Source organism: Pteronotus mesoamericanus, unplaced genomic scaffold (genome assembly GCF_021234165.1).
Source record: "Pteronotus mesoamericanus isolate MK-2021 breed Mesoamerican mustached bat unplaced genomic scaffold, CSHL_Meso_final contig_24, whole genome shotgun sequence".
In the NCBI taxonomy this organism is placed as follows: domain Eukaryota; kingdom Metazoa; phylum Chordata; class Mammalia; order Chiroptera; family Mormoopidae; genus Pteronotus; species Pteronotus mesoamericanus.
In genome coordinates this window covers 6,790,109-6,806,503 of record NW_026555100.1, presented here as the reverse complement: position 1 = coordinate 6,806,503, position 16,395 = coordinate 6,790,109, and the positions used below count along the sequence as shown (strand labels likewise).

The following is a 16,395-nucleotide window of genomic DNA, read 5'->3' as shown; positions in this document are numbered from 1 at the left end:
GGTGGGAACGGACACAGTTTGGGGACCAGGCGCATATGGGGGATACGGACCTCCTCCCTGGGGCTGTAGAGTAACAGGCGGGTGGTCGGGTGGTCAGGTGGGCAAGTGGGCTGCGGGGAAGGGGGAAGCTCGGTGACCGGAGCTGCCCAGTCTTTGAACCCCGTCCCCACACCCGGATCCTTCGCAAGGCAGGGTTAGCGTGGGGTACGTGCGCGATGGCACGCCAGGTTAAAATCAGCTCCCTACGCCGCCGTCCCACGGGCATCCACCCGTACCCCCAGTAGTACCCTTAAGGCTCCCAGGTTCCCAGACTCTCGGGGCCACCGTTTACCCTGTCGCCGCCCCTTCAAGTTCCCCTGCCTCTCCCCGAGCGTGGTGACGAGCTACCCCCTCCCCCAGCAACACGACCCTATAATAAACAAGTCTTTCCTTGATCCTCCCCTGCCGCGAGCGCCCTCGGGGACCTTGGCAGCTGCAGCCGCGGCGGAGCTCTTCTAGAAAGGGGGCGTGGCCACAGCTCGGGGTTCGGAGAGGAGCGTGCTGGGGCTCAGCGGGGGCGGGGCCAGGCTGCTGTCACCGGGCAGGAGAGAACGTTGCGAACGTGCGCCTGGAGCCCATTGGCCGAGGCCGGCCACACTCCCGAATCTGGATTGGGCTGTAGCGCTAACGAGGCGTGGCTTCCTCGCGCTAGTCCTTATAGGTCTCTAGGCCCTGGTGCTAGGGACCGCTGCAGGCCAAGGGGGAGGTGAGGGTGGTTGGAAGGGACAAGTCCGGGCTGAGCTCCGGGCTTGGCAGCAGTTCGCGCACCCATTCAAGCGGTAATAGTCCAAGCAGTTCTCCCTGACCGCGCTACCTGGTGAGTGTCCCTTCTCGATGTAGTGATCTCTGCGCGGGGAGGCCTAAGCCGTACGCGTTCTAGCGTTCTCAGTCTGGTCCAGACCTCAGACTGACGCCAGGTTTGTGCCCCTCTTGTCTTACAGCGTCTTCTGCGCTCCCGCACCCTGAGCTTATCTGCAGACGTCCTGGTGCCGGTCCTCAACATGCCTAGCCTTTGGGATCGCTTCTCGTCGTCCGCTTCCTCTTCGTCATCGTCGCTGTCCCGAACCCCCACCCCGGATCAGCCGTCGCGCTCAGCCTGGGGGTCGGCGGCCCGAGAAGAGGGTCTCGGCCGCTGCGCGAGCCTGGAGAGCTCGGACTGCGAGTCTCTGGACAGCAGCAACAGTGGCTTTGGGCCGGAGGACGGTAAGCCGTGGGCCGGGGCCGACGCGACTTGGGCTGGGGATGTGAAAGGAGGGCCGCAGTGGAAGGAGTCAGACCCACCTTGATCTCCTGTCCCATGAGAACCTAGATTGTGGAGGGATGGAGGAGTGGCGGAGGGGGATTGGAGTGTAAGGCACGAGTGTGGGGCGGAAACTGAGGCACGGAGTGGGAAGGAGTGCTGGTTTCTTAGTGAAATAGCATCTACCCCTTTGCGAGTTGCTTTTAACACCCTCCCCTGTGTGCTCTCCCTTCCAGACTCTGCGTATCTCGACGGGGTGTCCCTGCCCGACTTCGAGCTGCTCAGCGACCCTGAGGACGAGCACCTGTGTGCCAACCTGATGCAGCTGCTGCAGGAGAGCCTGGCCCAGGCACGACTGGGCTCTCGGCGCCCCGCGCGCCTGCTGATGCCCGGCCAGTTGGTGAGCCAGGTGGGCAAAGAACTACTGCGCCTGGCCTACAGCGAGCCGTGTGGCCTGCGGGGGGCGCTGCTGGATGTCTGCGTAGAACAGGGCAAGAGCTGCCACAGCGTAGGCCAGCTGGCCCTCGACCCCAGCCTGGTGCCCACCTTCCAGCTGACCCTCGTGCTGCGCCTGGACTCACGCCTCTGGCCTAAGATCCAGGGGCTGTTTAGCTCCGCCAACTCTTCATTCGTCCCTGGCTTCAGCCAGTCCCTGACGCTGAGCACTGGCTTCCGAGTCATCAAGAAGAAGCTGTACAGCTCAGAACAACTGCTCATTGAGGAGTGTTGAACTTGGGCCTGGGGGGGCCAACACTGCCCCCATGGCAGACAACTGAACTTTTGGGGTGGACATTGGCAGGCAGGAGCTGAGGGACTGATGCCTGTCGTTAGAGAACTGACAACAGCCACTTGAGGGAAGGAAGGTGGAGGTGTGGTAGAAAGTGTTTTCTGGGAAGCTCACTGAGGTGTTTGTAGGTGGCTTCTCATTGGGGGCACACGCTTGCCCCTCAGTACTGTAGCATGAAACAAAGGTTTAGGGGCCAATCAGGCTTCTGACTGGATGTGTATGTAGCATGTACCTTATTTTTATTGTTACTGACAGTTAAGACAACAGTGGTGTGACAGCCAGGAGAGCAGCTGGGCTGCACTGGCATGTGCAAGCGATATGTGCTCATGGTAGCTGGCCCTGGTGGGAGGGGGGAGGTCACTAAGGTGTTTTATGTATCATGGTCTGAAGGGGCCAAATGTGTGTGTTCTTTGTTTTTGCATCTTTTTTTTTTTTTTCTTTTTTGATCGGAGCTTCACTACTGACTTGTTCTAGGCAGCTATCTTACAGACGCATGAATGTAAGAGTAGGAAGGGGTGGGTGTTGGGATCACTTCGGGGGATCTTTGACACTTGAAGAAAAAGTACACCTGAGAGCTGCATTCGGCCCATCCCCTGCTGTGTACCGGGCAGTTTATCTGTGAGGGGTGGGGCTGACTGGGATGGGGGCTGGAACCCCTCCCCAGAGGAGTGCCATCTGGGTCTTCCATCTAGAACTGTTTACATGAAGATACTCGCTGTTCATTATAATACACTTGATGTTCAAGTATTAAGACCTATGCAATATTTTTTACTTTTCTAATAAAAAAGTGTTTGTTAAAAGTTGGTTGAGGCTCTTATTAGTGCTAACAAATAAAAGGGAGTGGGATGGGTGCTGTCAGAAGGTGGGTTTCATCAGATTCAGGTACGCCCGGGTGTTTCTCTGTCCTTTCCGGGGCTGCTTGCCAGCCTGGTAATGGAGGTATGTGAATTGTGTGCCATCTGTGCCAAGAACCCTGGATCCCTGGCTTTGCTGGCTGAGGCTACCAGGAGAAAGCGCTGGAAGGTGAGAAGTGAGTCAGACCTCCCACAGAGCCAGAGTCTCGGGAGTCAGAGCTCACCTGGCTGCACCCTGGGTTAGGTGGCCCAGGTACACGGGCACTCTAAGCCCAAGATCCTTACAGGTACTGAAAGGACTGCATGCAAGACACTTTTCTTTCTGTGTGTGGGGGGGAGTTATATTTGTGCTGCAGTCATGAAAATTAATTTTATTTTTGGATACAAAGAGGATAGAGGGCAGGAACATCAGTAAATGGATTTTGAAAAGGCTCTTTCCTTCCAGCCTCTTACTAGAGTAGGAAAGTAGGGCTAGGGCTCAGAGAGGGACGTGATGGGCCACTGGCAGGTGTGGCCCAGGCAGGTGCAGAACACACAACACACACAAACACGCATATACAGGGAGTATAGGGAGGAAAAAACGAGGGCTTAGAGAGCAAGGGGGATACAGACCCATCTTTATGAATGTGCTGGGTCACCTGTACTCACTGTACTCTCTGGGCCCCAACTTCCTTATCAGTGAAGTTGGGGTTGGGCCAGATGAAGGCCAAGGGCTTTTCCACTTCTACTCCCTGTGACTGTCAGGCAGTCCTCCCACACTGGCCTTTGGAGAGCCCTTATCTCCTTTGTTTCTCTTCCTGGTCCCAGATAGGCCTTGTTTGCCCAACTGTAAAACAGTAGGTCTTCCACTTGAGTGTGTAGTCACATCTCTTGGGCCCCCAGTTAAAACAAAGATCCCTGGGCACTGGTGGAGATTCTGACAGAGGGCGTCTGGAGAAGGGGCCCAGGAGTCTGCGTTTTCATTCAGGATTCTGACACAGGGCCCTGGACTTCGGGATAGTTTAGAAGAGTCACATCTCTTTGGTAGAACTGAGTGATTTGTTTCCAGAAAGGAATGAATTTGGGTTAGAACTAGATTTGAAAATGGTGACAGCAACTGAGAAGGTGCTCAGAGCAATTTTAGCAGAGCCCTCGCACTCATTTTCTGAGCACATTCTCCTAATAGCCACCATGTGAAATGTGGGTCCTACAGGGGTTTGGAATGTTTTACACTCACAGGTTAGTAAACAGAGGCCCAAGCGCTTGAATGTTCAGCTGCTTGTGACCATGGCTGATCTGTCCACTCAGCCCCTCCAGGTAGGAGCTGGGAGTGAAGCAGGCTCAACATTTGGGTGGTGTCTGCGGGTTACTTTCCCTTCCCATGAATTGAGAAGATTGGTGCCAATACTCATGCTGTGCTTCTCTAGACCCAAAAGAGAAGCAAGGAAAACAACTGTGGATAGCCCCAGAACAAAGTCTTGGTGGTATGTGGAAGCTGAATGGCGCAGGAGGCGTTCACCTGCCTCCAGGGCTATGAGGCAGAGAGCACACGCGGGCATTTGTTGAATGGTTAGACTGAGGCCAGAGGAAAGCTTGGGTTTCCAAGGAAGCTCAGCTGAGACATTCCTTCCTGGAGCTAGATGGGGTTTTTTTTTTCATCCTCACAGGGCTTGAAAATCTCCACAAACAGAACACAAGGATTCCCAGGTGGGAGCTCATGGGCCTCCTAAGATGCAGCCGGAAGCTTTGCTCCAGACATCGGACTCGAAAAGAAGATGGGACGGGCTCCTTTTTTGCTAAGACTGAAGTCCAACTTTAGAAAATGCTTTCAGAAATCGTTCCATTAGGTCTATAAAATTTGTACTGATTACCTGTCTTTGTATAGGATTACTTCCCTTTGTATTTCTATTTCCCACCTTATCAGGATACTACTCTAACACCTGCAATAGTTCCCGATTATCAGGTTCTACTGTCTGCCTCTCCAGACCTTTGGTACTGGTCCCTATTCACCCTGTCCAGGATACTCTCTACCACTTCGCTTCTTTTGGTACAGGCCAGTGTGGCCCGCTCCCTTTTCCAGCCCCAGACTCTGCTCATTCCAGTGCCTTCCTCCAGGGATGTGGGCCCTGCCTTGCTTGCAAAGCTTGTCCTTCCTTTAAGGCCCAGAGCAAGTTCCAGCCCTTTTATGACTCTGTCTCGCCTTGCCTCACCCTTCACGATTGCAGTGTTGAAAACTTAGCAATTTTCTGATGTCATTGTATGCACTTCTTTAGTATCTGTCCAGTTCTGTGGGACACCCACTCTCTCTTGGCTCAGACAACACATGATTCCCCACCAGCCCCAGACTCTCAGGCTAAGGAGAAAGGAGGGCAGGGTAGGAACATTTTGTTGCTTGCTTATGCCTGCCGCCGAGTGTAGGGGAATATACTAAATGCCGAGATCCTGGAAGACAGGTAGTGTCCTTGTGGCTAAGGCCACTGTGCAGCAGAGATGGTGAAATCTGGGTTTGAATCCTGGCTCAGACATTTCTAAGCCGATGACCTTGAGCAAGTCACTTTCAGTGTCCTCATCTGTAAAATGGGTATAATAGTGAAGAAACCAGTGGGTAAGAGGTAGGGGGCCTGAGCTGCGGCAGAGCTGGCCGCACAGCAAGCGCCCTACGCAACAGGGACCACCTTTGACTTCCTCCTCTCGCCCTACTTTCCTCTAACATCTTTTCAAAAGCCACCATCTTAACAACAGTCATGTCAACATATAACCATAATAATTTATTGTGAAAAACATCATTGTAGTAATGTGCTCAGACAGCTATACTTCTAAGCTGAATTCTTCTAAGCACCGGCATGTAAAAGGTACCTTTAATTTTCCCTCATGGTTCAGAAGGAAATGCAAAGGCCCGGAGCGGCTCTGCGAGCAGGGCTGCAGGGCTAAAGATGGGAAGTGAGACCTCCTGCCTCTTGGGCCTTCCATCCAGTCTCCTGAGCCCTCCTGGTTCCCCTGCTCAGGGTGTCTGAGTCAGCCTCATCCTGCTTTTGACGGCAAAGGTGGCCAAGTGCGGCTGGGGCAGCCCAGCAGAAGGCTGAGGAAACATGAAGCACAGAAACCAACTCAATTAATAATTATTACAGGGCCCTGTAATTATCCCGAAAGGGGGGCTCTTTATGAAGGAATCACAAATTAGAAAACAACCCATTAAACCCAGACATGTCCATGCAGGGGACCAGCTGAGAAGTCTTCATCCCCATCCCAACCCTGGGCAGCTGCTTAGCAACATCTGTGGCCATGTGGTACTGATGGCTCTGAAAGCAGACACTGATGGACTGTCACTTGCTTACTGTATTCATTCATTCAACCTACATATAATTAAATGGGCCATGGCACTGCAAGAGAAAGGCAAAGTAAGTGGGAACTCTTAAGCAGATTCTCTCTGTCTTTCTTTTTCTCTTTCTCTTATTCTTTCTCTCTCTCCCCTTCTCATATTTATAAGCAAAATTGTGTGGCATAAGGAGAGAAAATGGGCACACACTCAATTTTCCCTATCCATAACTTCCCAGGAAAAAATATCCAACAATATAGAATGACTAAAAGTATGTAAAACAAAACTAATTAAACTGTATACTTAAAATTGGTAAATTTTATTGAGTGTAAATTTGACCCTAATACATGAATTTCTGAAAAAGGTATATATACACAACAATTAACTCCAAGTGGATCAGAGATTTAAAGGGAAGGGCTAAACAATAAAACTTAGAAGAAAATATAGGAGTATATCTTCATGATCTTGGGTTTGGCAATGATTTCTTAGATATGACACCAAAAGAGCAAGTGATAAAAGAGAAGATCAACAAGTTGGACTTTATAAAATTTAAAAACATTTGTATTGTCCTGACTGGCATGGTTCATGAGTTGGGCATCATCCTGCAAAGCAAAAGCTCGCTGGTTAGATTCCTGGTCTGGGCACGTGCCTGGGCAGCTGGCATGCAAGAGGCTACTGATCAGTACTTCTCTCATACATCAATATTGCTCTCCCTCTCTTTCTTCCTCCCTTCTTCTCTCTCTAAAAATGGAAAAGTAAAATCTTTTTTAAAAACAATTGTATTTCAAAGGACACAACTAAGAGAGTAAAAAGAGAACTCACAGACCCCATGGGAGAAAACAAGTTGCTAATCATATATTGATAAGTAATTTGTATCTAGAATGTATAAAGAGCTCTTATAACTCAATTAAAAAATAAGCAAAGAATATGAATGGACATTTCTCCAAAGAAGATATAAAATGACCTATAAGCCAGTCATGAAAAGATGTTTAACATTATTGGTCATTGGGAAAATGTAAATCAACTTTCATGAGATACCATTTCATACTGCCAGAAAGTCTATAATCAAGGAGACACAGGTAATTTCAGTTACTGGCAAGGATATGGAGAAATTGGAACTCTCATATTGTTGGAGGAATTGTAAAATGGTGCAACCACTTTGGAAAACAGTTTAGGAGTTCCTCATAATGTTAAATATGGAGATACCATCTGACCCAGCAATTTCACTTTTAGGTATATACCCAAGAGACATGAAAACATATGTCCACACAAAAATGTACACACACACACACATCTAGCAGCATTATTCATAATATCAAGGAGAGAGAGAGAGAACCTAGGGAGTCAAACGACAGCGCGGCGACCGCAGGGCGCATCGGTGGTTTGGGGGCGTTACAATACTGTGCACAGATGAGGTGTTAGAGGACTGTGCCCCTGAAAACTGTATCATTTTGTTAACCAGTTGACTCCAATAAATTCAGTAAAAAGAAATTTAAAAACATGAAAATGTTTTAACACACAAAATATATAAAATGAGCTCTAGAAGTTTTAAAACATAAGTTATGGCTCCACAATTAAATATGGCCATTTAAAAACCATATGTAAATGTTGTAATAAATACGGTAAATTTTTCACTAAAAATTGAAAAAAGAAAAGCCATGACCATTTTGGATGAAATGTATTTACTGTGTCTAGGTCAGAGTCTAGACTACTGAAAATGCTAAGGAGTCTGAGCCGCTGCGGAAGACAAGGGGCAGGTCGTCAGGTCAGGTGAGGTCCTGGGGCTGGGTGGTCGAGGTCATCTCCTGGGCCGCCTAGCGGTCATCACGGCCAAGCAGGTACTGCTGGGCCGGAAGGTGGTGGTGTGCAGTGTGATGGCATCAACGCATCAACATGTCAGGCCATGTTTTTTTTTTAAAGATTTTATTTTTAGAGAGAGGGGAAGGGAGGGAGAAATAGATGGAGAGAAAACTTGATTGGTTGCCTCTCCTTCCAAGGACCTGGGCTGCAACCCAGGCATGTGCCCTGACTAGGAATTGAACTGGTGACCTTTCTGACCTTTCCGTTTGCTGGATGATGTACCAGCCAGGGCCATTTGTGGCACTTTATACAGAAACAAGTTGAAGTGCCTGTCCTTCCTCCTAAAGCAGATGAACACCAACCCAATAGATGGCCCTTCGCCGCCCTCCATGGCCCTTACCACTTCTGAGCCCCCAGCCGCAGCTTTCCCAAGTCCAAGCAAGGCCAGGAGACATTGGACCACGTTTGATGGGAGCCTCCCACCTTATGACAAAAAAAAAAAGCAAATTTCTGGGGCCCTAAAGGTTGTGCGTCTAAAGCCTACACAGAAGTTTGCCTCCCGAGGGCATCTGGCTCGTGAGGTTGGCTGGAGGCGTAGGGTGGTCATGGCCGCTCAGGAGGAGAACAGGAAGGAGAAGGCCGAGATTCATTACCAGAAGAAAAAGCAGCTCGTGAGGCTACGGAAACAGGCAGAAAAGAATGTGGAGAAGAAAACTGGCAGATATACAGGGGTCCTGAGGACTCATGAACTCCTGGTCTGAGCCCAGTAATATTGACTGTTAATTCTTTAAAAAAATAAAAGTGCCAATGAACAGGCGTAGGGAAAAAAGGAAGAATAGAAAGGACCATGACATCTCAAATCCACCATCTCCTGGAGAGGCCCACTGGGGCCACTTCCAAACACTTTGTTTTTTTAAATTGCGGTGAAGTATACAACATAAAATTTATCATCTTAACCATTTTAACTGTTAAGTATACTCTAATATTTGCACACCCTCTCTCTAGAACTTTTCATCTCACAAAATTGAAACTTTATACTCATTAAACAACAATTCCCCATTTTCCTCTCCCCTTACTCCCTGGCAACCACCATTTTACTTTGTGTCTCTATGAATATCACTACTCTAGGTACCTGGTAGAAGTGGAATCAGACAGTATTTGCCTTATTGTGCCTGGCTTACTTTATGTTGTACAGTCTTCAAGGTTCATCCATGTTGTAGCAACTGTCAGAATTTCCTTCCTTTTTAAGGCTGAATAATAGTCCATTGCATGTATATACTACATTTTGTTTATCCATTCATCCATCAATAGATACTTGAGTTGCTTCCTTCTTTTGGCTACTCTGATCAGTACTGTTATAAACATGAGTGTACAAATAACTCTTTGAGACTTGCTTTCACCTCTTTTGGGTATAATCCCAGAAGAGGAATTGCTAGATCATATAATAACTGTATTTTTAATTTTTTGAGGAACCACCATACTGTTTTCCACAGCAGCTGTATCTTATTACATTCCCACCAACAGTGAAGATTCCAAGCACCTTTGTGCCACTACACAACCCATCTAAGTTCAAATTACCCCAACCAACAAGTTCCACTGCACCCATTACTACAAGGTGGTAAGTGGTGAAGGGCAGGCTCTGCAGTATTCTGTGTCTTCTAGGAAGTTGGAGGAGAGAAGGCTATCAGGCACAGAGTGAGGACAAGTTCCAAGAGGAGGAAGGATGAAACCTCAGCCCTGAAGACGCAAGAAATACTCTCCTCATTCCCTCACCTGGGTCCTCCCCCAACGCATTCCAATTCCCTGTCCTATCAGAGCCAAGAGGCTGGGATACTGGAAACCGTCTGAGGGTAGCTTGAGGGCTGGGGAGAGTAGCAGAGCTGATTTGGGCTGGCACATCTCAGAGGATGGGAGAGGAGCCCAGGCCCCCCAGGGGAAAAGGGCTGGGGATTGGGGCACCTGTCCCAGGGGCCTTCAACCCATTCTGAACTGCCATCAGTGATCATCGATTGAGCTAATATATGACAAACCTGTGACTCCAGTTAGCAATATTAAATGAATTTGTACTTCTTTTGCTGTAATTGCATCTGCATACATTTTTAAAAAGCAGCAGGACAAATACAGGCCAGTCTATAGACAAGACAGGGGCAGGCCTCATTGGGACCGGCCTGCCTCTGGTGATGACTTCAAGCTCTCACTCACGCCCCGCACCGCACACCTGGAGGTAAGCAACTTGCAGAATGCTAACAGCACGCGCCACTATGGGGCTACGAGGAAGGGAGAGCTCCGGACTGGAGAGGATACAGAGCTCATATTTACAGAATGCTTTACATCTTTAGTTCAATAAATCACTCACTAATCCTATGAAGTAGGTACTATTACCATTATTCCCATTTTACAGATGAGGAAACAGGCACATAGAGTAATGGAAGGAGGTTAGACTGGGAGTGGGGAGACCTGCAGTTTAGTGTGACTTCGCCGCTGACCAGTGTTTCTTCATTTTTGAACTGAGTGGGTTCAAAAAGGGGGGGACTAGAGGACATCAAGAAGGATTCTTTGAGGCAGATCTCAGAGGTCATCTGCTGCCCACTGTGGCTTTCCCGCAGCCCCGCCCACCCATCATTGCTCCCCCCGCCCTCCCCCCCCCGCCCCCCGCCCCCCTCCAGCCTGGGGTGGGAGGGGAGGAGGAAGAAGAGAGCTGCTTGCAGGTCACTGGGCAAAATGCTTGACTGCTTTCTGGGGCAAGTCCAAGTCTGGAAAAGGAACGTTAAGAAGAAATTTCCACGGCCCTTCCTTCAGCCAGGGATTTTCCACTCTGCCTGGGCAGACATGCCTCTCAGAGAAGGGATCTGGCAATCCATAGGAGTTATTGAACGACTCAGCTCTGAGCTGGGTAGGCTGTAAGACCTGGTTCTGGTTCTGGACCTGGTTCTGGTTCTGGTTCCTGCCGTACGAAAGGGGACAAGTGTGTTGGGAAGGCACACTGCCCCCAGAAAAATAAAGGCGGGTAGGAGGGAAGCAGGGTGGTATAAAAGAAAGTATCCTGCCTGGAAGGAACCCAGAGGGAGGCCAGCAGGGACAGGAACCACCAGGGGAAACTTGCTAGAACAGCTAGAGGGGCAATGGAGGAGGAGGAGGTCTGCGCAAGCGAAGAGGGGCAAGAGGGACAGATGAGAAGGGGGATAATGTGGCCCAGCCTTACAAAGTTTGCCAGGAATACAGGGACAGGAGACAGCTGGATGCAAGAAGTGGAAAATTTGGTGAAGGGGATTGTGCAGTACAGGCGGCCACGGCAGGGGCTTGGGCTTCGGCCTCCGCGCTAGGTATTCCCTCTGCTGGGAACACCCCTCCTTCAGAGCCTCACCTGGTTTGTTCCGCATTGGTCAGGTTTCGCTCAAATGTCCTCTGCTCCCCAGGGAAGCTTTTCCTGGCCACTCCTGCTAAAGCAGCCTCCGGCCGCTCTCCAGCCATCATCCACGTTTCATTTTCTCCCCAGCACTTACCACCACCTGCACTTACCCTGTTTCTTTTAGCGGCTGCCTCCTTCCTGGCGGGTGGGAGATGCACGGGTCCAGAGGCAGTAGTCCGGCTTGTCTCCATCCAATCCCCAGAGCCCAGCACATAGCAGGCCCTCAGTAAATATTGAGTTTAATTGAACTGCACTTGGAATGTTATGATGAAAGGAAGCCTATAATAATGTGTCCCCCCCCCTAGCATTATTATATGCCAGACACTGTGGTAAGTGCTTTGAAAATATTACATATCTCATTTATTCCTCTATGAGAGAGGTGCTGCTATTATCCCTGTGTAATAGATGAGAAAACTGAGGTCCAGAGAGGTTGGTTAAGTTGCGCAAGAACATACAGAGTCAGGATTTGAACTCACACATTAAACCTGTAGGCTAGCACTGTCTGACAGAAATATAACATGAGCCACATCAGTAATTGAAACATTTTCTATTAGCTACATTTTAAAAAGCCAGGTGAGGCCCCCTGTCCCTCCGGGAGCGCGCCCACGCCGTTCGCTTGCCCCTCTTCTTTCCCTCAGGTGCTAGCTGCCTTTGCCTTTCTCCTAAACTCCAAGAGTCCTTCTTTTTCTGTTATAACTTGTTTCCCAAGCCTACACAGCCTAGCTGGCTCACTTCTATTGGGTTGGCCAAAAATTCTGTATGGAAAAATTTTTTTCCATAAAATAAAAGACACATTTTTTTCATTTCCACCAGCAACTATATTGATTTGGGCACTTTGAGTGTGCTCCACTATCTCCCACTACTGGCTTCTAGTGGGTAGAGGCCAGGGGTGCTGCTAACCATCTTCCAATGCGTAAGACAGCCCCACAGCAAAGAATTATTTGGCCAAAATGTCAGTAGTACCAAGAAACTTTGCAAACCACTTTTGACATATTTGATCAGTCACAGCACCTTCTCCATATACTGAACAAATCTTTTTTGCATTTCAGTTACATTTTTACTTTTTAAAAATAATAAATCATAATATGCTGAAAATATTGCATATTTTCTTTCATCTTCAGTATTAAAATGGCTGCACAAAAACTCACCAATTTTGATAAGTTCTTTTTTAATGCATGCTGATATGACAGCTGTCACAATAAACTCTAACAAAATTGTTTTGAATGAAGTTAAACACAACCAAGCACTAGTAGAGAGATCATATGGAAAAAACTAAATAAAATTTTTGGCCAACCCAATTTACTCTTGTAACTTTCTAAGTAAACTTTCTTTTTTTTTAAAAAAAAAGCAGGTAAAACTAATTTTAATGATATATTTTATTTAATCTGATATATTAAAGTATCATTTCAATAGGTAAAAATATAAAGATAGTTTTACATTTTATTTACTAAGTGTTCAAAGTCTGATGCCTAGTTTACACTTATAACACTAAATTTTCCTTAGAAAATTATCTTTATCTAGATTTCATAAAATTTGCAGTTGAAAAAGTAGATTCACATACCCAAGTTGTTCCCCATGTATTTAAATAGTTTCCAATAACAACATGATCAATTTTAAAACTTAATGTAAATTGATTAAAATTAAATAAAATTTAAAATTCAGTTCCTCAGCTGCATTAGTTACATTTCAAGTGTTCAATAGCCACACGTGGCTGGTGGCCACTGTATTGGACAGCACAGCTCTAGGCTGTACAGGCTCACCCACCGTGAAGGTAGCAGGGGTGGGAGAGGTCCAGTGGGAGGGACCTGGAGGACTGGGACCAGCTCCGGGAGGGAGAGGTGGGCAAAGCTGAGGTGGCAGGGCTGGACCCACATAAAAATGATGTGGGATGACCAGCCAGACTCCCACCAGCAGCACAGCCTGACATACTCACAAGGGGAGTGCCTCCAATGCGTGGTCTGTAGCTCTGGGCTTCCTCTCACCAGGAAAGTGAAGCAGCTCTTTCTCAGAGCTGCTATTCCCTCCAACAGCGCCACAAGGCATCCTCGGGGTGCATGAGGCTGGTTCTGAGCAGGCTCAGGCTTGGTGGGTAGGATGATCTCCCTCTACCCTTCCCTACCTATGGGCAGCTGGCGGGGGTCAGGTATGTGGCTCAAGTGCACCTGGGTTCCAATCCCAGCTCAGCCAATTCCTTACTGTGTGACCTCAAACCTTAGACAGGTGAAGTCCCTAATCAGAGCTTCAGTTTCCTCATCCTGAAAATGAAAACCAATAATGAAATGTTGTTAGACTCCGATGTCAGTAGAGTGCCCAGCTCATAGTAAACGATCAATTTACACTAGCTATTCTTCCTAGATAAAATTCTTTTCTGCTAAAACAGAAAAGTAGGCTGGAGAATGTTCAGATCACTGGAAAGAAGATTTCCACATCTGAGCTACAGAGGGAGGGAGTTAATCCCTGGGAGGCAAGGGTTCCCTCCTCAGGACTCCCGCACTTTCCTTGATGACACAGGCCTGGTTAACCATTGGAGTTGGGAGGGGCATGCGCCACTCGCAAAGGCACTGGGTGACCGAGTATGAGATAAAAATGATCAAGAGAAACCATCCAGAAACGGAGAGTATGAGTCAAACTGAGTCTGGAGCAGGCGAGGTCGCCCTGGGTCCCTAGAGTTACTCAGAGTGACACTGGTATATGCCTGGCAGGGATGGTGGATGAACTGGACGCCAGGAAGGCAGGTGGGGCTGGAAACCACCCAAGACAAGGAAACTGTTGGGGTGGAAACTCCAGACAGGCAAAGCACTGTCTGAGAGGTGGCAGGGAGAGGCCAAGAGTTAGCTTGGTCCTGGTTATTTTTGAGGGTGGGGCAGCTCCAGCTCTCCCTCCCAGTCAGCACCCCACATGAGCCATCCTCAGTCTTCCCAACTTCAACTCCCCAGCGCCCAAACCTTTGCTCTGCTGGGTCCTCCCGAGTGCCAACGTGGAGACAGCCAGGACCGGAACTCTGTGCTCTGCCCCGCCCAAACTCTTTTAGCTCTTGTCACCTCATCCTGACCACATTTTAAACATTTCCTCTCTTGTCTGTCAACCCCTACTGGAATTGGTGCTCCTAGAGGTAGGACGAGTCTGCCTTGCTCACTGTTATACCTCCTGGGCACAGTTCAGGTTCAATATCCATCTGAAGGCTTAGTAGATACTTGTTGAGGCAGCAGACTCAAGACTTACGCGGTTCTCATTGCATTTCTAACACTCGTTATATGGCTGTGGGTCAGCCTCTCTGAGCCTTTTTTCCACATCTACAAAGAGAGAAACATAATCCCTGTGAAGATCCTGGATAAAAAGCAAGGTCAGAAAGCAGAGAAGATGAAGCATTCAACTGGTTCTACAAAGTTTCTGATGTACATTTCTTCCGACACAACTTATGAGCAGATGAACTTAGAGAAGAGGAAACTGAGGCACAAGGAAATCATGCTGCAAGGCTACCTAGGAAAACAGTTGAGCTGTCCTTCCAGGACCTCTGCTTAGATCACTCTGATTCAGTTTCGCCGGGAGTTTCCCCCCAGAGGTCCTGAAGTGTGCCAGCCTGCTCCTGCCTCAGGAGATGGCCTTTCCCCACTCAGCTTCCTTGTGGGATGAGGCCTGGCTCCTGGAGGTGGGGAGGGTGTTGGAGACAGCCTAGATGGCTGCCTCTGATGCTGGGTGAGCCCACGCTCTGTGTGTGTGTGTGAGCGCGAATTCATTGCTCCATCAGCAGCCACCAGTTCCTCACTACACCCCAAACGGGAGGCAGTCCAGCCTAGTGGTGAGTGGACTCTGGAGTAAGACTGGAGTCATAATAAAGGAGTTAATGCACTTAGCCCTTCCTAAGACCCAGTCCTCTCCCTGAAAAAGAGGCCTATGCGGATTGTGTGTGTTCAGCACTCGGCACAGCCCAGCTTACCATAAACTCTTCGGAAATTGCAGGTGTTTTTTGTTAAGAGTTTGTTAGGCCATCAGCCCTGTGAAGACACAAGGAATACTTGTTTTGGCCATTGCTTCCTCACAGCCATCATCCTTAGTAGGTGCTCAGGTGGCTGAGTGAATGAGTGGAAGGAAGGAGAGAAGGAAGGGGGGAAGGAGCAGATTTATTTTGGGAGCTCCCAGCTTCCATGCCCACCACACTCCCTCTGCCCCCGGGACACCAGGGAGCTGACTCAAGGCGTCTCTCACCGCGTGGTCGTCTCTGCGCTCTGTGGGGTCCAGGAGAACTGATCTCAGATGGGAATAATGAGGCTAAATCCTGGAGCCACTTGCCAGTTGACTGAACTTAGTGTCCTCAATATTTTCCTCTATAAAATAAGGATGATCATACTATATTAACCTTGAAGAATCGCAGGGAGGTCCAAAAGATGTACATAAATACACTGAATACATTTGTAAACTGAAGAGTATTAGAGGTGATTCCGGTGGCGTGATGGTGCAGGTTCTGGAACCAGACTTCATGTGGTCAGATCCCAGCTCCACTGCTTACAGACCCTGAGCCTCAGTTTCCTCATTTGTAAAACAAGGATAATAATAGTACCCACCTGACAGAGTTATGAGGATTAAATGAGGTGCATGAGAAGCTTTTGAATGAGTGGAGGGCACTCAGTAAATGGTGGCCTTAATAACAAAGCCTGCCTGCCCTCGGGAAGGATTTTGTGAACTACTTCTCACTAAAGTGTGAATGAGTGAAAAGACCTACTATGTTCCCTCTCCCAGGGGAATTTAAATCTTAATAGGAGTTAAGGGAGTGAAATTCCATCTAATGATGGAATTTGAAAAGTAAAGAAGGTATATAGAGGGTAGAGAAGGGCTCCCAAGGGCCCTCAATATCACAGTTGCTGCCTACTGCACAAATCCTTCCTGGTCCCGGAGAGGGAGCACACACAGGGAAAGGGAGAACATAGTCCCAGTGTCCAAGGAGCCTCTCCTCGACTTGGAGAAACAGAAGGC

General features: G+C 48.5%; 1 protein-coding gene across 1 annotated transcript; it reads left to right on the top strand.

Moving 5' to 3' along the window:
* Positions 1-726: 726 nt before the first annotated feature.
* Positions 727-3,494, top strand: DDIT4 (DNA damage inducible transcript 4). Its single transcript, XM_054572644.1, has 3 exons — positions 727-856; positions 981-1,242; positions 1,516-3,494. Exons 2-3 carry the CDS (start codon positions 1,041-1,043, stop codon positions 2,007-2,009), a joined length of 696 nt encoding a protein of 231 aa, XP_054428619.1. The 5' UTR covers positions 727-856; positions 981-1,040; the 3' UTR covers positions 2,010-3,494.
* The last annotated feature ends 12,901 nt before the right edge of the window (positions 3,495-16,395 follow it).